General features: G+C 52.7%; 1 protein-coding gene across 1 annotated transcript in view; it reads left to right on the top strand.

Annotated features, from left to right (window-relative positions):
- Positions 1-9829: 9829 nt before the first annotated feature.
- The window catches only part of SLC29A3 (solute carrier family 29 member 3), a 39052-nt gene continuing 23407 nt past the window's right edge, over positions 9830-25474 (top strand). Inside the window, exons 1-2 of the mRNA XM_087824139.1 lie at positions 9830-9863; positions 13326-13624. Coding sequence (XP_087680265.1) covers position 9863; positions 13326-13624 — 300 coding nt within the window. The 5' untranslated portion in view covers positions 9830-9862. The remainder of the gene's footprint in view (positions 9864-13325; positions 13625-25474) is intronic.

Genomic DNA, 25474 nt, shown 5'->3' with positions numbered 1-25474 from the left:
TGGGATACCTGGAAATTCAGTCAGTATTTATCGATCCAATCCATCAGTGGGTCCAGCCCAGGGCGGGCCCTTGCTGACTCAGGCCTGGGCCGCTCACAACAGAATAAGGAATGAATCCCACGGCTGGGATGCCAGGACCGAGAAGCAGCCGGCCTGGGAGTGGTACCGACAGAGCACAAGGGGGCAGGAAGAAGAAAGAGGGTCATTGCAGCTGGCCCGCCTGGAAGATGGTAGTATTCAGGCAGGTGGAGGTGGGGTGGGCATGGAGGGTGGGTCCAAGGGACCACGGAGGTGGGAACAGCGTGACCACAGGTGTTGGGGTGAGAAACACACGGTGAGGATAGTAGGCAGGCGGAGTCAGAGACAGTGCGGGATCAGGCTGGGGGCAGGGGAGGACAGGGGCACCTTGCTGGACCAACTCCCCCAGGGGTGTGGCTCCCTACAAGACTGCCCACTCTAGATTCACGCAGATCTGCTTCTCGATATTGGGATAGATCAGAAGAGTCCCCATGCCAGGTTTCAGGACTTTGTCCATAGGCCACGGGTCAAAAGCAGATGTCTCAGACCCAGCCTGCCGGGTCATGTGAATGAGAGAAGCAACCACATCAACACCTCACAGGCAGAAATGTGCCTTCTTGGCTGTTTCGGGAAACATAAAGCTGTCTCAGCACATCGGCCACTTCCCCTTTTTGTTAGCAGCATGGTCTGTACTGGGATGAAACAGGAGGATAAGCATTCTGTTAAATGCCTTCCCACATTTTGCCCGAGTGCAATGGGGGAGTGCTAGGGAGCAGTGGGGACTGTGGCTAACTGGAGACCACACAGCCCACCAGAAGGGGCAGGCCTGCACTATTGGTTCAGTCTCATGGTTGCCAGGCAGGAGTGAGCGCCCAGGCTGCTCTGTCCTCCTGCTTTGAGAAATCAGAAATCAGGATAGAATTTATATGTGAAATCATTCCATTTGTAATTATTGGCTTAATTCTTTTTAAACACTGTGTAGGCCAAACAAGACCCTCCCAATTTGTAATCTGCTGGGCTGGGGGGAGCTGAAAAAAGGTTTTGAAGGAGGGGAGGTCAGACTCAGAGCTGCTCTGTTTTAGGGGTCCACTGGCTGCAACAGGGTACTGAGGCCCTGGCCCTCTCTACAGACTGCCAAGGAGCCCCCCCGGGCACTTTTTTCCTGAATTACATCAGACAGACCATAGCGCTTGGCCCAGCTCCCTTCCTACATCCTCCATGGGATGGTGGCCTTGGCTGGTCCTCTTCCCAAGAGCCTCCCTCCTGCCTGATGAAACCCAGGTTAAGGCTTGGCTGCCAGGCCCTCGGGTCCTAGCAATTCCCCTCCCACCAGGTGCCCAGGGACAGATGCTCAAGACTCACACCAGTAAATACGGCGATTACCCAAGGGGGTTACACTGAGCAGAGGCTGCCCTTTCTTAGGAGTTTATCAAGATTTATTTTACAGATTTCAAGGATGGCAGAGGTGGGGATCCTTGGCCACCATCTAATCCATCTTCACCTGATGCCAGAATTCCCTCCACAATGACCTAGATATGGGCTTGTATAGTATCTGTTTGAATACTTCCAGAGATGGGGAACTCACTACTGCCAAGAGTAATAATAATAGCTGGTATTTATTAAGTGATTCATTATTTTCACTTAAGGGCTGATTTTATTCTCAAGAATCAATAAGAATAAGCCTAAGTCTTCCACTCCCTGACAGCTTTTTAACTATTTGAAAAGAGCTCTCATGGTCCACCCTGGAACCATTTCTCTTCCAGCTAAATGCTGCCAGTTTTCATGCATCATGGCTCAGCGTCCACGTGCCCTTTTGTGCTCCCTCGGGTTCCTGGTGGCCTGCCTCTGTGACTTCCACTCCCACAGTGGAGTAATGATGAGGCCCACATCAGAGTGTGGGAGGCACGAAGCCACCAACACGCGGGAGGAGCTGAGCACAGGGCTCGGCACTGAGGATGCTCAGGAAATAGAACCTGACATTAGCCATGGTCCCAGCTCAGCTGTAGGTTTAAGGGGGCAAGCTTTGGGGCCTGCTTGACCTGGGTTTGAACCTAGATTCCATCATCTGCTAATCACGTAACTGAGCAAATTGCTTAAACTCCTGGGGGCTCAGATATTCAAACAACAAAATGGGGGTGACAAGCCTTTCTTCATAGATTTACTGTGAGAATTAAATGAGATGGTAAGTGTAAATATTAGGAGAGTAATAACTATTACTCCTTTTGCATTTCGTCAGCATCAATAGTAGTTGCAGGGGTATCCCTGAACTTTTACCATCACCTCCCTTATTATGAGATTTATACATCTGTTTATACAGCTTAAACCTGCCCTATTAGGTGAAGATGAGAAGGAATCACTCTTTGCATCTGCAGACACCTGCGATCACAAAGCTCTTTCAAATATATTATGTTAGTAGTGCCCCATGTCTTTCCTTCTCATGTAGCTGGGAGGCCAGTGACTCTCAATCCAGGGCTCCTGCCACAGCCCCATACATGGCCCAGCTGCAGCCATATCTCCCCAACCTGCACCACTCCTGACACTGACACACCCTGTGGCCTTCCTGAAACACCTTCACACCAATCCCCTCCTTGATCTCCAGAATCAACCCCACTACCACCACTCTGGAGATAGGCGGCTCAGGGACTCCCCTCCTGGCTTTACAGAGAGGGAAAGTAGCCCATGACTGTGCCCTTGGGTTACACAGACCCAAGGGTATAGTCATGGGCTACTTCTTTCACTTCCTCCCCTCCTCCTGATTTATCTCATCCACACCCACAGCTTCAACTACCACCCAGAGCTGACAACACCCCACAGAGGCCTCCAGTAACAGCCTCTCCCTTGAGCTCTAGATGCCTAGCTGACATCGCCCCCTGGTGCCTCAAAGGTACCTCAAATGCAACATTCCAGATCAGAACTCATCAGTTGCCCCCAAATCTCGGCTTTGCTAGCATTTCTTGTCCCAGTAGAAGCCCCATCGCCATCCAGATGAGCAAGCTGGGACCCCAGTCCTCATCTTTGCCCCTTCGACCTCTCTGTGCCCTGCCTCATATCCATTTTTCATTCTGTCTCCTCAATGCCTTGGATCTTCCCAAGTACATCAGCTCCTGGCTGTTCATGTGTTCAGTCAGTCATTCAGCAGCTGCTCACTCTGGGTAGGGCAGTGTGCAGGCCCTGAGAGAACAGAGGTGAGCCTGGGATGCCCTGCTCTCCAGAGCTGGTGTGGACAGTGAGCCAGGTTCAGTTTCAGCTTGACACAATCCCAGCAACATCGGCCAAGACTTCACCTCTCTGATGGTGGAAGAAGACAGTTATAACTGGGGAGAGAGAAAAATAGGAGCTGGTGGGACCAGGTTCAGTGCTGAGAAATGAGGATTTCCTCTCTGGTGGTGGCTTTTGTTTTTTTCTGTCAAGTAGGAGGCAGGAGACAAGGCATCTTGGGATGGGGTGTGTTCATGGGTGGAGGCGAGTGGAGGAGGAAGGTGGCCACAGTTCTCATGGAGAGAGAACAGGAGCTGAGACACTCCGTGGGGCTGCTGGAGTCCTGGAGGCCCATCTCAGGTTGGTAACCATGAGCTCGCAGAGGACTTTCTCCAGCGAGGCTCGATTGCTCAGGTGTAGGTTTGTTCGTCCAGGGTTGACCAACAGTACCACCAGGAGATGAGGGACATGGGGGTTTAGGGTGTTGCTGAGATGTTACTAAAATGATGGACCATGGGATCCAAGTAGGCTCAGGGTGGAAGGGAAGATGCCTGAAGCACGGAGGGGAGATAGAGGAGTCAAGGACTAGTTTCCAGGAGGTCCAGAACTTTCCCAGAGGGAGCAGTTCAACACAGCAAGGAGAGGTGGTTAAAGTCAGAGTGGAGGTTTGATTAATGATGTGGAAGCAGAGAATTATGTGTCAGCATTTATGGATCATTCCTTATCTCCCAGGATCCATGTGCCCTGCTTGGGGGTCCAGTAAACACCTGGTAAGCAGGAAACGCAGCTCCACGGAACCAGCCCAGCCTGTGAGCACGGCAATGACAGAGCACAGCCACCAGATGGCAGCATCGGCCCACAAACACTGCGCCTGGAGGTCTCGGGGCCACCCGGCTGACTCCAGTGAGCATTCAGGCTCTTGTTGCTTAATGGCCTTCAGGTCAGCAGACTTTGGGTGAGAGAAGGTGCTTGTGTGACGCCCACAACCAACCAACCACTTTGATGGAGCCCCTGACTGGGCTCTGAAGGCAGAAAGGCATTGATTTGAATCTTGGCTCTGCCATTTCCTAGCTGTGTGACTTGAGCCAGATACTGCGGACCTCAGATTCCTTGTATGCAAAATGAGGCTGCTCAGATTGCCTGCCTCACTGCGCTGCATGTTGGACTTAAGGAGATGGTCCCTGGGGGCGCGGGGGTAGCCGGAACAGGAGCTCAGCAAACACGCATTCCTGACTTCAATCAGTACTACTTATTGGTCACCTAGTCTATGTCTCATAGAAGGTTGTTAGACTGGTATTATCAGATGAAGAAACCGAGGCTTGACTTCCCAGGGATACAGAAACGGCATCTAGGCCCAGGTCTCTCTGGCTCCAGTTCTGGCCACCAAACCAGGTGGCATCCCTGGCTAGTCCTTGGCATCACACTGAGCTCCCTGGGGCAGGAGCAAGTCCCTTTGTAAGAGGGAGATGGCCTCTGTCCAGCACCCAGAACCTTTCAGGACATTTACCAGCTAAGAAGGGGATGCTTTCCTCAAAGGGCTGAGAGTTGAAAAGTATCAACTCAGTGGGAATGCCGTGGGTGTCCTAAATTTTCCCTCCTTCCTTGTCCTGCCTCCAGCCCTCCTGACTTGCTCTTTCCTTCCCCTCCCCCTCTCCCAGTATTCACTGACAATGCCCACACTCTTCATCTCCACCCAGACACAAAGGCGGGGACCCTAACGGCAGAAAAGTGTGGCCACTCTGTTCCTAGGCACTTATCACGTGGCCTGCCCACGACAACATCAAGCCAGGGGACGGGAACCCAGCCAGTCGCTGGGCCTGCCCATACCAGCCCCACAATTTCCCTCCCCTCCCCGGTCCTAGGATCTGTCCACTCTCAAATCAGTCTTGTAAAAACACATGTATCTGTGTCTCTCCCTCCCTCCCCCTTCCTGCCCCATCTCCCTACTTTCTGATTATCTGTCAGGGGAGGTTTTTATTACTTCATCATCGAAGTGCCCTTGGCAGGGAGGAGACTTGTCAAGGTCAGTCTGCCGGTCAGAGGACGGGCAAGAATCAGAGCCCAGGACTTCTGACCCCCGCCCTGTGCTCCTTTCCTCACGCCCCAGCAGCCTGGGACATTCCCTGGGAAGCCAAGTGTTCCCCAAGCTACCTGCCTCATCTTGTCCCCAAGCTAGATACTGCTGCTGCCATCTGAGGAGAGGAGCCCACACTGGCTGGGAAACAGCCCAGCGGATGAATGAGCAACCTGCTCCCTCCTAGTCTTTCTGTCTTAACAACGGAGGCCATCCCATGCCCCTTGCAAGACCCAGTCCTAGCAACCGGCTAACCCCCCAGTGGCTGGCGCCTCCTCCCCTTGGAGGAAGTCCCCGGCCTCCTAGCACTAAGGGGGGCTCCTGACACCTCTGGTTCTCTCAGCAGGTGTCTTGAAACTGTCACTCCTTCACATACACATATGTTCTCCCAAAGTAAAGATTCAGATGGCTGTGTACACCTCAGGACTTCAGGTCAGGAGAAAAGCAGCCATGTGACAAAGCACCGAAGCACCAAAGAGATGAAATCGTGATTTGGGGACTGGGTCAGGAACAGCCCTGGATCCGCTGCCCTCACTGGACCCAAGGATTTTTGTCACCCATGCTGTCCCTTCCCTCCTCAGCCTTACCGCTTGCTTGGTATGAGAGACCGAGGCTTGGCTCTGGGGCCTGCCGCTGCATCTCTGCCAGCTACGTGCCCTTGGGAAGCCTCTTTGGCCTCCGTTTCCTCATCTGTAAAATGGGGACAACACTCCCATACCACTGGGTTATGAGGGTAAAATGAGAGAAAGTCCATGAAAACGCTTTTTTCAAATGTAAGGAAGACTAAAATTAAGGCCCAAGGCCCCCTCCAGAATAAACTCCCTTCCTTGGAAGTGAAGGGAACTTGCAGTGAGGGCCTGGCACCTGGGCCTCATTTAATACTCCGGCAGCCCCATGTGAACCCTGGGCTTCCGAGAGGTTTAGTAATTTTACCATAAGCCCTCAGGTCACAAGTCTGGAGCCACGATTCACACAAGGGACTTCAAGGCCCTTCCTCTCCTGGGCTGGAGGCTTGTTGACAATTTAGGGAGCAGCAACCCAGGGGAGGGGCCCCCAAATCTGGATGCATGCCAGAGCCTTTCATGATCAGCCAGTGTTTGAGGATGCTGGTTAGAAGATGAGAGCCTAGGGCAGGGTGTGGGGGTGCTCTGAGAACTACCCATACTGCCCAGAGCATGGCCTCCAAGGGCACTGTGTCATGGCTGTGCCCCGGGCTAGTGACTGCAAGGACAAGTCATCTACATCCACAGGACTTCAGGTTCTGGCAAGTGCTCCAGGTCCCTGCTCTGAACTGGACAACTGGGTGGGGACCTCAGGGGTCAGGAAGCTTCCTGTTTCCTCACTGGGAACCCCTGTGCCAGCCTTACCTGAGGCAGGTATGAAGGCTGGGGTTTCTGACTGTGCTTCTAGTCTCCAAGCCAAGTTCTGGATCCCCTGAAAGCACCTGCCCAGCCCTGGGGAGGGGGCAAGTTTAGCCTGGGTATGGGCTCTACTCTGCCTCTAGACCTTGCTTGACTCCCTGAAGTTTGGAGGGGATCTGAGGTGCTCCAGGAGGAAGCGGGCAGGAGCTCAGGATGGGGGCACTGGCACCTTCCCAGACCCATCTGCAGCAGGAGGGACCACCGTCCTCCCCATCCCCACCAAGGACAGCATCTGGGAAGGTCTTCCATCCCTGCCTCAGGCCCCAGCTCCAAGCCTCCCCTTTGAGTTCTTGTCATTTCGCTGTGGACAGTGGCCATTTTCTCGACTGTGTGTGTGTGTGTGTGTGTGTGTGTGTGTGTGGATAGGAGCATCTTGGAGAAATCTGGCTGGTTGTACCATCTGTATGTCACATAACCTAACCAGAAACAGCAAGCTCACTGAGCAAATGTAGATTCAAGACAAATCTCCTGCCTTCTTCTCAGCAACCACACGGTGGCCCCAAATCTTCTGAAACAGCTCTCTGGAGCCCCACAGCCCCCTCCTCCTGCCCCCCTCCTTCTGCAGTGGTGGGTTAGGCCCGGGTGTTCTGGGCTGGGTGTTGCAGGCTGCACTGACCCGGGTTGGGCAGGCTGGGTTGGGGTCCAGGGTGGGTTTCGTCTAAAAGGAATAAGACGGAGAATGAAAACAGCACATGTGTGCTTGTTTTCTTAGTCTGGACAAACAGATCCCACAGCCAAGTGGCCCCAGCCTCTGCTCCACCGCCCTGCCTGTGGTCACCATGGTCATCTCTCTAAAACCCTGATGAGGCCTGTTCTCTTCTGAAAATCCTTCTGGAGCCCCTTCGCCTTCAGGGTGATGTCCTCATGAGGCAGGTTAGCAAGAAGCTGGGAAAATTCCTTAGCAAGTGGAATGGGGAAACTGAGACAAATAGCTGAACAAACTGGCGGAGCAATTTACAGCCTGATAATAAATCGCAAGGTCTTACCTTATCTTCCTTAACCAAGGACACTTAAGAGCAAATGCTTTACACATTCCAGATGGGGGGGGGGGGCACACCCGCCTTGGTCTGGTCTCGGTCCCTCTTCAGAGACATTCTTTGAAGGTTAAACTGACCGGTCCCTCTTCAGAGACATTCTTTGAAGGTTAAACTGACCGGAGAGTCACTCTGACCTCTCTATAGGCTCATTTTGATGTATCAGCATATTAAAGGACACACCTGGAAAGCTGATGAATATTCTATTGAGATCCTCTCCTGAGACCTCCCCCAAAATCCCCACCTTTAGAAAACAGATAAAAACCCTTGAGCATACCCATGCCTCCCCCCTTCCTTCCTCAGGCCTGTATCTTTGTTCAGGGGAGCAGTGGGAAGTGGAGGTTCCTGCAGGGCTAACCCCCCTGAACCTGTCTCCAAGGGCCCTCCTTTTGCCTAACTTTCCAGTGGGTCAAAAGGCAGATCCTTCTAGGCTCACTCCTGTTGCTGTGACCTTGTCTCTTCTATCCTAAGCCCTTCCTTTGTTTCACTGTCCCCAGCTTTAATAAACGTACTCTCAAAATCACCTGGACTTGGGCTGTGAAATCTTCCCCGCACAAAGCCAAGAACCCACACGTTCCAGACCGTCCTGAGCAGAACCGCCTTGGTCCCGGTCCCTTTTCGGACACACACACCCCCATCCTAGCTCTCAGGGGCCATCCCAAGCCAGGCCCAGCCTTCCTTGCAGCCTCTCCAAGTACATTTCACCCTCCAAGGACATATGGCAGCTCTCACCTCTGCCTTTGCGTCAGCCCTCTGCACCCCCTGGAGCATCCTCCATGCTCTTCTCAATGGGCCACAAGCATCCTGAAGATTCAGCTCTACGGTCACCCTCCTGAGAAGCCCTTCTCCCTCCACCCCGCTCTCCACTCTACCCACCTACTCCAGGCTCTCAGGGGAGCCATATGGTGGAAGAGAACACAGGTGAGGACTTTAGAGTCACATCTAGGGGTAAATACAGGTTCCACCAACATGTGGCCTTGGCCCAGCTACTTAACTTTGTAAGCCTTGGACTTGTGCCCTGTAAAATAGGGCCAAAAAGGATGTGGGGCCACAGCAAGGGTGGGCGGGTGCCCAGTCCTTGCTGCCTCCCGCCGTCACCTGCCTACCTGGTGCCCCTCTGCCCCTGCCCCACTGAACTGCTTCCCCTGGGGAGAGCACAAGCTCCTCTGAAACAAGACCCCAGCCCTTGGCATCTTTGGGCCTCTGCACTGTTTTTACTCTCAACACTACCGACATCAAATGGGCAGTTTTTCCCCCAACAACCAGTTCTCCAGCTCTCTGGACATGAGCCACAACTCAGTCCACTCCTGACACTACCCACCTGCAGCTAGCACCAGACGCATGGCCTTAAGGGCTCAGGCACACCAGACTGCCCGCACTTCAAGAGACCCCAGTCTCAAATACGGGGTGCCCGGGGTTCCCACGCTCCCATCTGACTTGGCTACGAGGGTGCGGGTTCCCACAACCCCACCCACCTTCTGTTTCAATGGTTCACCAGAATGGCTTACAGAGCTCGGGAGCACACCTCATGCACTGTGGCTGGTTTATTATAAAGCTTGGATTTGGCCCCTCAGGGGTGCGACAGTGAGTGAGACGGTGGGTGCGAAGGGCGCGGCCGGCTTGGTCCGGGGTTCAGACGGGAGGGGCCGGCTGCGCACGGGGGGCCGGGGGCCCCGCCTCTGCGAGACGCGGGGCAGCCGCAGGGCGCCGGCCAGGCAGCCAGGAGCCCGACGCTGTGAGCAGGAGCTGGGCGGCTGGGGCCAGGCCGGGCTCTGGGGCAGGAGGGGTCCCCGAGTGGCGCTGGGGGGGCAGCGGGGGCGGGGAGTGCGCCCTGCAGTCGGAGGGGGCGCTCTGCGGGCGCCTGGGGCGAGGCGGAGGACGGGGACCAGCGGGTAGGGCCGAGACGGGGGTGCGCCCCGCATCAGCGCCCCGCGCTCCCCCTGCACCTGCGCGGCGGGCGCGGGCGGGCGGTTCGCAGACCCGGAAGCGCGGTGTCCGCGGGGCGGGGCCCGGGCGGGGGGCGGGAGGCGGGAGGCGGGGCCGGCTGAGGCCCCGGGACCCGCGCGTCGCGTCTGCGGCGGCCGAGGAGGCAGCGGCGGCGTCGGCGCGGTGGCGACAGTAAGTGCGGGCCGGAGGCGGGGCGCGGGCCCGGCCACCCACCAGCTCTTCAGGGTCCCCGTCGCCCCCGGGGCTCCCGCGCTCGGCGCCCCCCCCGCCCCTCTGGAGGCTGCCCCGCGGGAGCGCGGGACCCCACCCGGCCCCCAGCCGCCGCGCGCGGGCTGCGCCCCTCCCCACAGCCCCTCGGCCCCTCCCCGCTCTCTTCCCGCCGCCTCCGCCTCCCTCTCCCTCCCCTCTGTCTGGGTCACTCTCTTCTTTCTCCTCCAGGTTCTCTCCCTTCTCCTCCCGCGTTTCCTGAGCCGACCTCACCGTCGGGGGGGGGGGGGGGGGGGGGCTGGGAATGGGCGGCTCAGCCCGAAGTGTGCAGAAGGCGGCTGACTCTTGGCGCACACGGGGGAGCCTGAGGCTGGGAGTGCCCACAACGCCGAGGCCAGTTCTTCCTGGGCCTCTGGGCGAGGCCTTGGGTTCCCCAGCTGTGCTTTCCCAACTGCCTAGCTCCCCCAGCTCCCAGCCCCACTGCACGGAGGAAGATGAGGCGCCGAGGGGAGATGGACTCAGCCAAAGGCAGAAACCTCCTCGGAACCAGCACCCAGTTCCACAGGGCAGCGGTCCCAGGCCCCACGAGTTTCTGCTTCTTTGTGTAGGGGCTGCCCCTTGCCCCTGGTCACCCAGCGTGGCAGGTCCCGTGGGTGCTTGAGAGATACACTGGCCACCACCAGCTCGTCCTGGGGACACTAGGGCTCTTCTTTACCTTCCTCTTTTTTTTCAATCTAAAAGCCTCCAGCTAGCTTTTATAAACAGTAATGAGACTTTGCTCACTCCAGTGCCCTGGCCTGTGACCCAGGTTATAGAAAATTCCTGGCTCCTTCAGAAGCTCCGTCAAGGCTGAATGGCCCTGGACAAATAGATACCTGGAGCTGAGAATGGGCCCCTGCCAAGTGTGGGCCCAAATAACCCTGCTGTTGGCCCTGCACCCACCCTTACAGCTGGAGCATCTGGAAAGAACCGCCTGCCCTTTGTCTGCTGTCCTACATGAGCCATAATTTTTAAACACTAATTTAGAAATTGTGAGAGTGAGTGTGTGTGTGTGTGTGAGAGAGAGAGAGAGAGAGGGAGAGAGAGAATGTGCTAGCACTGTCTGGTTAGTCTGTTAGTGCTGGGTGTCCTGTGAATCAAGGCTGGGAAAAGGCTCTGCTCACCCAGGGGAGTTTAGAATAGACGTGCAGACTTGAATCCCAGCATCCAGTGTCCTGCCTGCCTTCTCCAGGGTACATGCCGCCTCCAGCCAGAATATCCTGTCCGGCACAGAGAACATTCATTCAGCAAATGTTGATGAAGGTGCTTTCTAGGGCTGCCCTCACCTCTGCTCGCAGCTCACTTGCCCGAAGCCTTCCTGAAGGAGGCCTGTCTGTACTTGGAGCCTGCAGACACAGGTTCCCCCTACCAAACAGCCTGCTTGCCGGGAGGTCAAGGAGTCCCTTGTGCCTCAGACTGGCTGTGTAACTTCACTCTTGCCATTTGGTAGCTGTGTGACCTTCGGCAAATTATTCTACCTTTCTGAGCTTCACTTTTCATCTGTTAAATGGGTCTTAGAGTAGTACCTACCATATTATTAGGCTGTTATAAGGCTCAAGTGCTAGATAAAGACCTTAGCATGCATAAGTACTAGTTTTAATTTTAACTATTGGGAGTTCTTACTGTTTGAATGTGAGACAAATCAAATGTCTTTAAGATCCCATTCTTTGCATCTGAAAGAAAGGAGGCAATAACTCCTGTCCTGCCTAATTCCGAGAAATGCTGTGAGTCTCTCTTGAAATAACGGATAAGGCTCTGTGCCTATGTGACAGGGCGTTCCCATCTCAACAGGGAAGAAAGGCCCCGTTCTGCCTGGCTGGATGCTCTGAGTTAAGTCTCGGCCTCCCATGTGAGCCGAGGCACATTTATTGATTGATTTATTGCGGAGGGAGGAAGCTACTGCAGAGGGACTAGAGTATCCCATCCTCAGCTTTATGGAAGTATTTTCCATTTATCAAGCTGCTGCCACATCCTAGGTGTTATGTAGAGCATAGAAGTAGGCATGCTACCTTGCAGTCAAATTCAGCAGCCAGCCAGGTGACAGGCCCATGATGGCAGGGAACATGCTGACGTTTGTGCAACAGCCACTACTGTGGTCCAGGCATTGCTAGTCAGTTGTAGTTACATAACCATTGTAAAAAGGCTTAGGTTTTTGTTTGTTTTTTAAGTAGAAAATGCCCAAACCCAGGGAATCTGTGTATATTTAAGAGAGAGAAAGGGAGAGGGAGAGAGAGATGGAAACATCAATGAGAGAAACACCAATCACAACCCCCACTGGGGACCAAGACCCCAATCCAGGCATGTGCCCCAGCGGAGAATTGAACTGTGACCTCCTGGTTCGTGGGTCAACGCTCAACTACTGAGCTATACCAGCTGGACAAGGCTTAGGTTTTTTGAAGGAAAAAACAACAAAAATACCTAGGTTCATAGGGAAATTGAAGCAGAAAAGCATGGTGACTTGCCCAAGGCCATGTAGGCAACAGTTACTGGCAACCTAGAACCTTTGTCTCAGGAGCTACCTCAGATAGAGAGTGGCTGTCTCCTGGTGGGATGTGATGAGTAGAGGTGGGGGCCTAGGCAGGAGTTGCAAACCTAGGCTTGGCCATTTACCTGGCCTGTGACATTCCACTCTTTGAACCTCTGTTTCCCACAAATGAAGTGAGGGAGTAGATTTTATATATCTGAAACTGGTTTCTGGAGGCAGCTATAGACACCATGGGTTTTTTAAAAAATATTATTTAGTTTGAATGGCTTTATTTTTATAATTTTATTTTTGATCGGGTAATACATTTACATACTTCAAAATTCAAGAGGCACAAAAGAGTACAAGGTGGAGTCCCTTCCTTCCCACTCCCCATCCTTCCTCCTCAGAGGCAACACTGTTTGGAAATTACTTGTGTATCCTTCCAGACATATGTGCGTATAGTCTCCTCTCCACCCACCCCAGTCTTGCATTTTTTGCACAAATAGTAGCATATTCTATATACTCTCCTGCTTCTTTTCTTACATAAAGTTGAAAAGAGTTGAGAGAGCATTCTTTGCCCATCAAGGGTCCTAATTCCTTTTTTATGGCTGCATAGAAATGTGAATGCCTGAGACCAGGTTTGCCCTTTTGGATTGATTGCCACAGGCCCCACTATGCCACATTGCCTTACTCCCTGCCAGCCACACACTTGTTTGCTGCGTGGGGTAGGGGTGACCCCTGAGGTCACTTGTAGTTCTGACAGCTTGTATTTCTCCCTGATCCTTAAACCTGAAGTTCTCTAATCACGCTTTGGTGACTCAGACCCCAGGATGGGCCCATGGTCAGCTTAGTAGGATGGGTGAGTCCCCAGCTTTAGCTTCTGATCACCTGCCCTGTATCTGTTTCTCTCTCTGTTTCAACAGTGGCCTTTGTCTCAGAGGATAACTTTCATCACAGTTCAAACTCCACCTATAGAACTGCAAGCAGCTCTCTCTGTGCAGACCAGGAAGCACTGCTCGAGAAGCTGCTGGACCACTCACCACCCAGCCTGCCGAGGCCCAAGGACCGCTTCAATGGTGCCTACATCATCTTCTTCAGCCTGGGCATTGGCAGCTTTCTGCCATGGAACTTCTTTGTCACTGCCAAGGACTATTGGATATTCAAATTTCGCAACTGCTCCAGCCCAGCCCCAGGGGAGGAACCTGAGGACTTGGACATCCTGGTAAGGGCATGTTCCTCCTGGGAGGTGGGGGTGCACTCAGCCTGGATGGGGCGCAGGGCAATTTTACTTGGGTGCGTATACCAGGAAGGTTTGTGGCATGCTGAAGATGTATGGATTAGGAAGCCATGTGGAGTATAGAAGAAAGAATTCAATTCAGTCCTCAGACATACTTTGTGTTGTGTATGAGGCCTCATGCTTCATGGGGCAGGAGAAGATGGAAATGGATACGACACGGTCCCAGCCTTCAGATTGCATGTATTTAATTTGGTAAGAGGGTACAAGTGATGATTCTCTGCAGTGCAATGTGGGAAACCCAGAAACCCAGAGTCCATGCCTCTAGTGGTTTGAAAGGGTGGATCTAGTAGCAGTAAGTTCAGCTGTGAGTTACAGAAAACTCCAAAAGAACAGTGGCTAAACAAGATGGAAGATAATTTTTCTCTCTTTCATGTTCAAGTCTGGAGGGGCCAGCCCAACGCTGGTATGATGTTCCATGTTGTCAGGAACCTAGTTGTTTCATCACGTGTAGTTTCTATGTTCAAGATCACGTCACAGTCCAGGATGGCGGTTGGAGTTCCAGCTGTTACATCAAATAGGAAGAGGGGGAGAGGCATAAGAAAACTCCTAGAAGTCACACACATTGCTTTTGTTTACATCGATTGCATTCATCAGAACTCAGTCATGTGACCATATGAGATGCAAAGGAAGCTGGGAAATGTAGTTTTCCCCCCAGAGAACCAGGTGACCAGCTAAAATGGTGGTTGTATAATTATGGAAGACAGAGAGAAATGCAGACTCAAGGATAAGTAGTCTCGTTACCAAGAGAGAATGCTGTGAATCAGAGCAGGTGCATTAGAAGAATGGGAGGAGACAGTCCAGGTGGAAGAAAAAGCCTGGGCAAAGGCAGGATGGGAGAAAGTTCAGGTGTGTGTGAGGAACAGTAAAGCATCTAATTTTGCTATAAGAGAAATAAGGCTTGAGATTATTGCCTGGGCCTTGAATGTTAATGTGAGGAGTCTACATTTTGTTTTGGTTGCCAGTGGCACCAAGTCCTGTCCAGCCACCTAGGGTTGCTCACTTTGTAGGGCAACTTTTCCCTTGGGCAGGAGGGGTGTTAAAAAATTATTCTGCGACTTGAGGCTTTACTCAAGTCTATTGCAATAAGGGAGAGAGATCAGGCTCATCTCCAGTTACTCAAGGACAAGTGGCGATTTATAGCCAAGGAGCAGAGTGAGGGGTCAGTGGGTGGAAATTACCAAGAGGGGCCACCGAGGGTAGGGGGATTCTTGCAAAAGCAGGCCAAAGACATACATACCAAGGTGTGGGATGAGGAACTTGATCAAATATCAAGGGAGATCAGAAACAAGGGTGGGGGATTCCCAGTAAACTGACTTAGCAGGATTCTTGCTAAGACTGTCTGGGCAGTAAGAAGATAGGATAGAGGGTGAGGGGTGGTGTATGGGCAAGGTTGAGGTCGAGTCAGGAATTGGGCTCAGAGGTTTGCTTAATTTTTGTCAAGAGCCAGTTTCTTCAACTGATCTGGGTTGGTGTCTGCTCTCTCTTGAAAGCTCATGGGTGGAGTAGTGGGGACCTCTCTGAAGGCATGCCAGCCTAAGGGTTGCTAGCTGTCCCTCCCCTCCAGGGATGCCCCAGAGGACAAGAAGAGGGTATCCTAGCAGACCTTAGGCATACCCTTCAACTGGTCCAGGAGGTGGCTCACCTTTCCCTTCCTGAAAGCACCTTTGAACTCCCTGACCTAACCCCCAGGAACTTTCCCAGTTTTGTAGGACTGAATGGGACACGTTGGCTGAGGTTTCCCTATTGTCTATTTCAAGGACTCTGCCAGGGCTTCACATCAGAATCACGCAATCATGCAGGGAGCTTTCAAAAACTCCTAATCTGGGCCCCACTCCAGAAGTTACGATTGAATTAGGTCCCTTAATTTTGACACCTTGTGTGAGGGCCTGTTTCTGTTAATCGAGGGATTCATAGCTGCCTGCAGGGGCCAGAGCAGCGATATAAACCCATTTCTGCAGCTGCAGAGGTGTCATGGGAACATGGCGTTGTAGTTTAGAGCCTCCTACTCCAGGTGTGGTCCTTGGACCAGGCATGCCTGGAGCTTGTTAGTGATGCAGAGTCTCAGGCCCCAGCCCAGACCAGCTGAGTCAGGAGCTGCATGCTGACGCCCCCAGGTGGCTGGCGAGCACAGTAGAGTTGGAGAAGCACTGGCTAGGGCTTCTGGAAACAGACTGTATGGGTTCCAGCTCTGCCTCTGGTAGTTCTCAGCTCTGGCCTCCCTGTGCTGCCTCCTCTTCTGGTCTGTAACAGGAAGAGAATACTAGCAGCAACTTCTTAGGGTTGTTGTGAGGATTAAGTAAATTACTCTTCACACAAAGCACTTAGAACAGGGCCAGCACAGTGCTGTAAGTGCTGCATAACATTATTATTGTTATTATCATTCGGGGATGTAGCCCTGGTATATTTCCAGATGCCTGGCTTACCCGGGTGCTTTATGACTCACTTTTATTTACCAGTGACTCAAGCATCCCAGCTTTCTCCTGGCCTCAGTAAATCATCCAGCCCACTTGGGCTTCCTCCAGAAGGTCCCTGTCTGGCTGGGCTGGCCTAGGGTAGCCCCCAGAACCAGATTATGTGTGCACCTGTCCTGCCCCCCGAACCCAGTCCCCATCCCAGCCCCTGGGAGCAGGCTGCCCCGGGGCAGGAGAGGGTGTGCAGGCAGGTCTCTGGGAACTGGGCCTGGCCCTTGAACCGTGGACATCCTCTGTACAGTAGATGTCTGCTGTGAGCTGTTCTTTCTGGAAGGCGTTCACTTCCCAGCTGCAGGCACTTAGCATTCCAGGCCCTGCTACAATACTTTATTGCCTCTTTCGAAGTGCTGGCAGGTGCAAATGTAGTACCTGCGGCTGCCCAGAGCTCCTGGCTCTTGGCATCAGAGATGAGAGACCTGTCACCCCTCGATTCATGGGCTGGGTTTGGGAAGCAAGCATGCTGGGGCGTTTCTGCATTTTGCAGGCCATTTTTCTTTGCCTAATTCCCCATTCCTGCCACCCAGCTCCCCAATTCTTTCCTCCTCTCTCCCTGATTTCCCTGTGAGAGGTGGCTGGTCTGCTCTGTCATCTGACGACCACTTTGGGGAAAGGAAGGGGAGAGTCAAATGGGTCTGTCTCCAGCCACCACCTGCAACTCAATTAGCTGTGGGCCTGGATGTTGTTGTTTTTCTGTACTTTGAATATTCCCAGGGATAGATATCATTCAGTAGGAATGTTTGCATAGACCCCCTCCTCCCAAATTTTCGCTTTCAAGGTCACCTGCCATCCCAGGCTCATTTCCTTCTACCTGGAACAGTTTGGGGGGCGGTTTAGAAAGCATCCTGTTTACCTGCCCCGTTGTCTGTCTTCTCTGGAATAAACTTTGAATGAACCCACCACAGTCCTGTGGATCTAGAACCAAAAAATTAGAGCATAAATAAGGAAAAATTGACATGAAAAAATGGTGCGGGGGAGCCAGGACAGCATCCACCTTATGAACCCCACTCTGTGCCCACCATGCTGACAGGGGTATTAAACACACTGTCTCTAATTAACTGTTTTTTCAGACAGACAGCCAGAGCTTGCAGAGGTGTAGTAGTCTGCCCCAAGCCACATAGCTAGGGAGGGCTGTAGAGAGTCTCACGGAGAATTTAGGTGGATAGATGATTACAAACCGGGTAATGCTCAGAGAGTGGTGTCAAGGGGACTGTCCTGGAGACAAGGCCCACCCCACACCCTGACTCTGCCAAATGCTCTATCTTCAAATGGAGAGCCTGACTTTTATCTGCCTTCCTTTACCACCCTGGAAGCCCAGGTGCCTTGGCTCTACCCCTGGATTCTGAACCCAGTTTCCAAGCTGTCAGCATCCCTGATCCTCCCCCCTCCCTTCCCACCCCCAGGGTTGTAAGCCATCCCTGATCCTGGGGTCTCTTTGCCCTCCCCTTGGCCTCTCCTATAGGCTCATACAGTCTGCCCCTGGGTCAGGAACTGTAAACTGGAATGCCTCCTTTCTGCCCCAGAGAGGACAGTGACTGCACCTTCTCCTGGTCATTTCCTGCCACAAGGCCTCCATGGCTCCCTCCCAACACGTTCCTATGCACCTTGGCCTGCCCAGGGCTCCTCTCTGAGGGGGCTGCAGGACATAGCCAAGTCATAGGTAGGACCCAAAGCCCTACTTGGTGTCAGCAGGGTCAGAACCCTGGCTTGGCAATCTACTACTGTCCCATCCATCCCATGACCAGAGGGGGCCCCAACAGCCCAGTTCCAGGGCAGGGTTCAGATGCCTCTTTTGCCCCTGGGAACCTCCACTGCTGCTACCCTGTGAGTTAGGGGCTCCCCTCTGAATCCCCAGAGTCCACTGTACTTCCCCATTAGGCTCTCACCACACAACTCATGGTACTGAGTGCTTACTGCGGGGGTGCCACTGCTCTCAGATTTTTGCCGTATTATCTTATTTAACCCCACAGCACCCCCGTGAGGCAGGAACTGCTATCAATGATGACAATACCTGTTTCACAGATGCGGATGCCTCCTCTACTAAACCGCTAGCTCTTTGGGGATGGTGAATACAGTTCTCACTGTACATCCCTGTGCCTCCAGAACAGCTAGCACACAGTGCACAGCACATAGTAGCACACAATAGATATTTGTTGGATTAGTTATTGTATGGCTGGGAGGAAAGCACCATCATCCCAATTCAAGGTGAGGATGGCATGGTTCTGCAAAGGAGCAGAAGAAGATCTGGGGGTCACAGTGGCCATCCCCAAAGGAGTTCTGATCTTTCAGGTGGGTTGGCATAGATATGAAGTGGGATTCTTACAATAGGGAAGGGAGCGAGGTTGGCCTGGCACAGCAGGTGGGGACCTACCCTCATTTGCAGCACCTTGGTCCTGGCCCAAACCCTCAGTCCTCCAAAGAAGCAAGATAGCATGACTAGGGAGCTATTCTTGCATGACTAGGGAGCTATTCTTATGACTAAGAGCAGACATCCCAACTCAGGAAGGGGGGGTTAAAAAACCCCAGGATGAACCAGCATCCACACTTCTTTAAAAAAAAAATCTGTAGATTTCAAGGAGGAGCAAGTGATCATCTGTGCCGATCTTATAAGTGGCTTATAAGCCACCCAGGCTGAGGATGGAGAGTCTTCCTTTGGATGTAACCCTGTGTAGGTCTTGGTGGCCTTGGGGAATAGCGCCATGGGGAAAGGGGCAGATGCTGTACCTGTGGCTGTGAGTGAGAGGATGAGGGAGAGGACATCGAGTCAGCAAACCTGGAGAACTGCCTGTAGGAGTTTTGCTTTAAAACTCTCTCATTCTAGAAATGAGGCAGGAGTAATAGGAAGTGCGGTCAAGAAGGGCACCAATTTTCTGATTTTGTTTTGTTAATATAAAAGAAGTAGCGGTCAGCTTGTGTGCTCGTGTGAATGGTCCAATAGTGAGGGAGAAATGGGTGCTGAGGAAGAGGAGGACACAGCTGAGTGAGGTCCCTGAGCAGACCGAGGGCGTGGGCCCAGGTGCACAGTGGAGGGGTCCCAGAAAAGAGTGTAGACAGTTCATCTTTAGGAACAGGAGAGGAGGCAGCCAAAGATAAAACGAAATACAGTTCTGGTCCTGACCTGTTAAGTGAATTTCATGTCCTTCAGTGGGTTGCAGTCTATGATTTGAAAAACCCTGCTCCACCTCTTTGCCTCTAACCTCACAGCCATGAGGGTGCATTTTGCCCTCGCCCTACAGAGCAGGAGAGTGGAGGTAATAACTAACTTGCTGGTGCCACAGAGCTGTGAAGGCAAGGATGGAGGCTACAACCCAGGGGTCTCTAAATTGGCATCGGATTTCCTGGGGCACTTGGCAGACACCCAGAATTCTGGACCCTTCTCCCCAGAGTGGCCTCGGCACTGTGGCCAGCTGGCAGGGATGCAGGGATCTGAGAGCCATTTCCTCTGTGCCACATACTGTTCCTTGAGAAGTGTGCACCATTCTGGATCATGACGCTCCTAGTGTAACTCCAGATGGAAAAGATGCACAGACTCCATTTGTTAAGTCACTTTTTAAGAGCAGAATTCCAAAGAATGGTGCTAAGTGAGTGAAGCACCCCTCTGCCCCTCCCCCCATGAAAGCATGTTAAAGCAAGATTTTGCCAGAGTCCTTTTGTCCTAAAAAACGAAATGGCAGGTTGGTTTAGGGCTCTAGGCTCTAGGCTTCCTGCACACGGTGTAGGTGAGTGGCTGCCGGGTGGAGAGGGTGGGACCTGGTGGGACCCACCCTCCCCCAAGCTGTCCAGTGCTTAGGTGAGTGTGGATGGTGGCTCTAAATCTTTTTTAAAAATTGGAACCAAAAGTGAGCCTTTTTTTTTATTCCCTTGTCCACCCTCTGATTGTAAATGCAGACCTAGCCAGCATGCCATTTCCAATAAATATACCTGTGATGGCTTTTTCTTCTGTTTTTAGCTCTAGCTGCATCCTGCAGAGGGAGAGAAAAAGCCCGACTTGAAGCACTGTCATTCATGCTGTTGGTGGCCTCAGACTTCTCAAATTCTCTTTTTATTTTCTCCCTCCTTGCTCATGGCCTGGTCTCCCCACCTATGCCTTGCTCCCTGCCCTCCTGGGCTATCGATCGCTCCCCCTCTACCTTCGATTTTATTTCCTTCTGCACTTGTCCTTAGGATCCAGAGGCGATTTCCTCGACAAATTAGAACATGGTCTGGGCCTTAAGTGCCCAGGTGTCTCCTTAACGTGATTGATTGATCATTGCGAGTTCCCAGAGAGCAGAACCAAATTGGAGTTTGTGCCGGGTGCCTTCGTTATGGGGATCATTGTCTGGGGGGGGCCTTGCTGGCCTCTTGGGGGTGCTCTGTGTGTGTGTGTTGTGTGTATGTGTGTATATGCGTGCATGTATGTGTGCACCCAAGGCCTGTAGCAGCCAAATGTGGTTTCATGGGTTTCAACCCACATGGACCTCCAAAGAGAAACAGCCTTCCTAAAGGAATGGCGGCATGCCTGGTGAGGAAGGGTCAGCTCTGTCTACGAAGGACCTCAGTTTTTGGTGGTTCTCATGGGTTTCCTTCTTCAAAGAGCAGCCAGAGAACCCCCAGATCACCTACTCTTTACCACATGCCACAGAGCATGGTCCCTGTGCCCCCACGGTCAGCCTTGGGACACTGACTCATCTTGGCCCTCTGGGAGCTGCAAAAACTGCCACAGTCAGGCGAGGGCTGTGTGGGGAGGTGGGGAGTTTCCTGGAAGGCCACTTCCTCCTGGCCCTGGCCACATGGTCAGGCTGCAGAAGAAGAAAAACAGGCTGGCTCGAGCATCAGCAGTGCCAAGCCTCAAATCAGCTCTTACCCCTCTGAGGTCGGGATCCCTTGTGGGTTTATGGGGCTCCCTCTGTCTCTGACCCTTCCCTCTGCCTGTTTCTGAGCCACTTTTCTGCCTACCAAGGTTCCAGCTTGAGAGTGCATAGGGGGAACAAAAAGAATAAAAGTCAGGGGCCAGCTTGGCTTTCATTAGGGAGCCTGGTGAAGGTTTGATGGAGGAGGGGTAGAAGGGTGGACAGAAATGATGTTTTCATTTTCCATGCTCACCCTTTGTGGTAGAAAGATCTGGGATTCAGGAGAGCTGGGCTCTGTTTCTGACTTGGTTTCAAATTTGCGGGGTGACCTGGGGCTCCACTTCCTTACCGAAGAAACTAGATCGAGAGTGGCACACTTTCTCTGCAAAGGGCCAGATGGTAAATATTTTAGGCTTGTGGGCAACACAGTCTCTTGCAGCTACTTGACTCTACCCTTGTAGAGTGAAAGTCACATAGATAATTCATAAATGAGCGAAGGGAATGGTTTCTAGTATTTACAAAAAACAGAGCTGCAGACTTGGCCCCGGGGGCAGTGGCTGCTGGTCCCTGGACTAGAGGCTCCCTTAGGTTTTTTCCCTAGTATTCTGAGATCTGTGATAGAGGTGCCTGCTCTGCTTAATTTCTCTTCCTAACACTTATCACTGCCCTACACATTAATCTATTTATTTGCTCATGCATTTACCACCTGTTTCCTTGACCAGAACATCAGTTCCATGAAAGCGGGAACTTGAACTAAATCCCCTGTGCCTGGAATATCTACTGAGCTCAAGGAATGCATGCAGATCATGAGTTAATCTCTAAGTGTTTGTGGAGGGCATGTCGTGTGGTACTGGGCTGGTGGGGAGACAGCGGACAGGAGGAAAACCCTCGTCCCAGGATTATACACCATGGTCCCACATTCAGGGGTTTGGAGTCTCATTGGGGGTCATTTTTTACTGGGTATGCTCAGACTGCACTGGAGTAGACCCTGCTCTGCCCAGTCAGTCGCACTCCCTACTTACTACGAGTTGGTCAAGCCTGGAAGTTAGGGGTTACCCTTTATTTCCCTCTGTCCTTCCATCCTACATCCAGTTTGTCAGCAAGTCTTATCAATTCTACCCCTGAAATGGCTCAAATTCATCCAATTCTCTCCTCTGTGGCGACTGAGCCTCAGCCTTGCTGGCCACTGGCTCCTGGGCACCCTCTCCAATCAATTTTCCATGGAGGCTGCAGAAGTGATCTTTTTAAGACATAAAATAGAGAGGCCATCCCCTGTGACAGGTAGAGCACAAACTCTGGGGACAGGGGGCTGAGTTTGAGCTGTGCGACTTTCGGCAAGTACCTGACCTTGCCAAGCTACAGTTTCCTCATCTGCAACATTAATGCTCCCTCCAAGCATGAATATGTGAAAAGCATTCAGAACAGTAGGGGCCTTAGTGAATGTGTGTTGGTACCACGTTTCTCAGCTCTTCGGGAGCATATAGTGGCTCCCACCCCAGCCTGGAGATCTTGGCCCTGCCCATGCCTGGTCCTCCCACTCTTTCCCTCACTCTGTATATTCTGAGATCACCTGGTTTCCAGTTGCTTGTATACTCCAAGCTCATTCCTGCCTCAGGGCCAGTATGCTGTTCCCTCTGTCCAGAATGCTTTTCCCCTTGTCCCTCCCATAGCTGATCTTTGGGTCTCTGTCCAGACATTATCTCCTTCAAGAGGCCCTCTCTCACTACCCTTGCCAATATCAGTCCCCCTTTGGGCTCTATTTTAGCCATTATTTGTTTTTTCTTGTTATTACACTTATTATAATAAATGCAGTCTTTTGGTTTTTTTCCTAATTTGCTGTTTACTCATTTTTTTATCTTATTTTTTGCGTCTGTCACTAGAGCACCATGGCAGCCTCAGCCTCTAGCACAGGTTGGGCAACTATAAGGTGCTCAGCCATTATTTGTTGAATAAGTGACTGAGCTCTAGAACATCAGCTGCCTTTAACATTTCTTGAGTGAATAAATGAATGGATAAATGCATAGCCACTGCCATCTGCTTCCCCCTCCATTCATTCCACCCACTTCTGACAGGCGAGCCCTCAATGCCTCACACTGACCATAGTGTTCTATCACTCAGAGGCCTTCCATAGCTCCCTCATACCTCTCTTCAGCAACCTCTCTCAGGTAGCAACCTGAGATCCCCCCATTAGTGTCCCCTCCACACTTCCCTCACCTCCACCTGCCCCATCATTTAACAAAACTGGGTTCCCTAAGGTATCCTGAAAAAGGTCTGAAAGAGAGGGGACAGTACACTGAGGAGCTCCGAGGAGGGGCCAGGAGGTGAGGCTCTGTGGAGAAGTGGGTGTCGTAGCTGCTTCTCAAGGCTGACAGAGACAGAACAACAGCTGGGCTGGGCTTGGAGTGGGGGAGGCAGAGGGTGGCCAGCGCAAGGAGGAGCTTGAGCAAAGGCGTGGAGGGAGGTGGGAACCTGGTGGGCGGCTGGCACTCAGGGTGGGCAGGGGGAGCTGCAGGGAGTTGGGTGGGAACATTGGTGATGGGGATGTAGTCTTTCATGATTGACCTGCATGAGGCTGAAGGGGCAACCAAAGAAACTGGAGGAGGGGGCACTGAGGAAAGGGGGCATAACCATGGAGCCTCAGGAAGGGGTGCTCGGGTTCCTAAAGGCCTTCAACTTAGGAGCTTGAAGCTTGGGCTCAGCAGGCAACCAGATGGGACAGCTGACAGGCAGTGAACATTGCTCAGGGGCGGGACTAATACAGCATGGGGGTCTTCAGAGCCAGAGGAGGTGAGCTTTCCAAGGCAGGACTGTAGCATAGAGAGGAAGGAAACTAAGGATGGGACTCAGGACTCCCCTCTGGTGGCAGAGAGAGCAGAGATAGACGGCGCTACTGGAGGGGTGGCCTCTAGGTCCAAGTGGGGAGCATCCTGTGGCTGCCATAACAGGGCACCACAACCCACCCGTTTAGAACAGCAGGAATTTTATTCTCAGTTCTGGAGGATAGAAGTCTAAACTCAAGGGGCCAGCAGGACCATGCTCCCCACCTCTCCCCCTGAAAGGATTCTAGGAAGAATCTTGCCTTGCCTCTGTCAGGTTCCGGGCCTCCCAGCAATCCTTGGCACCTTGGATGTGGCAGTGTAACTCTCATCTCTGCCTGTGTGTTCACATGGCACTCCCCCTGTGTGTCTGTCTGTGTGCGCTCTCCTTGTGAGGACACCAGTCATGGATTTAGGGCTCACCCTGATCCGGTAGGACCTCATGTTAAATAATTACATCTGCAAAGACCCTATTTCCCAATAAGGTTACATTCTGAGGTTCCTGGGTAGACATGAATTTGGGGAACACTATTCCAGCCATGTAGATGGAGTGGCATGTGGTGCTAGGAACGTTAGAACTGCAACCAGGCCTCGGTTGTGGGTGGGCCACAAAGAGAACCTTTTGAAGGAGTCTTTACCTGGAGCAGCCTAGAAGGGGTGAGTTGTGAACTGTGACGGTGTGCGCTGCTTTTTTAGGGAGTTTGGAGTGAAGGGGAGGAGGGGCCTGGTGGCTAGAAGCAGGGAAGTCAAGGAGAGCTTTCCCTTAGCCCAAGGGAGACCTGAGTGAGTCTTTTAGTCAGAAGAGGAGGAACTACCAGCAGTGAAGGAGAGAGAAAATGCAGGCAAGGAAAGCAAGGGCTCATGTACAAGTCTCTAAGAAGGCACTTTGGGCTCTTGGCCCAGCACCTTCTTTCTGAGAGGGGAGGAGAAGAGGTATGCCCCAGAAATCCTTATGCAGAGGGGAGGCTCATTCTAGAAAACCTCAGGAACCCTGCTTATCTTCTGTTGAGGATTCCCAAGGAGATACGAAAAAGGATTGCAGCTGGGGAGGTCCTCTCAGCTATTAAAGAGCAAGATTTATAGTGGCCCTGGGAGCCCAGGCCTGGAGATGACCTGAGATGCCAAGCATCAGAGGTCTGATGGGGGGCCCCGGCCTTAGAATGGCTGGCTTCTGCCTGGCTAGCATCTTTCCCGGGCTTACCTATCTGATTCTCACCCCAGCTTTGGTCTGGCCTTGGGCCCCTGGCCACTCCATCACACCTTGGTTAATCTGGATTCCTGTCTCCCTTACCTGTCTGGCCTCCGGAACAGGACTGCCCCTCCCCCCCTGCCCAGCCAGTCCTCTCAGCTCGTCCATACCCCTGGGCACACACCATTAGCTTTCCTGGGCCAGTGCCCCAAACAAGGGGCCTTGGAATGTGCAGATAGGACACCACCTGCACCCCTTGTGGGGTCACATCCCTTCTGCTCACCTCTTGGCCTGCCCAGGAATGACTTTGGCTTGTGCTAGGGCGAGGGTGCCTCCCCTGCAATACCCCAGGCCACAGAACTCAGCTATCGGAGGGCAGCAACTTTGTAACAGCCAGCTATTCTTGGTTCCAGCCTGCTCGCTGCTACCAATTTCATGCCCCTGTGATCCAGGTAACGCTTTGCTGCCTCCAG

This window comes from Miniopterus natalensis, chromosome 14, assembly GCF_054644295.1.
Source record: "Miniopterus natalensis isolate mMinNat1 chromosome 14, mMinNat1.hap1, whole genome shotgun sequence".
Lineage (NCBI taxonomy): Eukaryota > Metazoa > Chordata > Mammalia > Chiroptera > Miniopteridae > Miniopterus > Miniopterus natalensis.
This window is presented reverse-complemented; position numbering and strand designations above follow the sequence as displayed.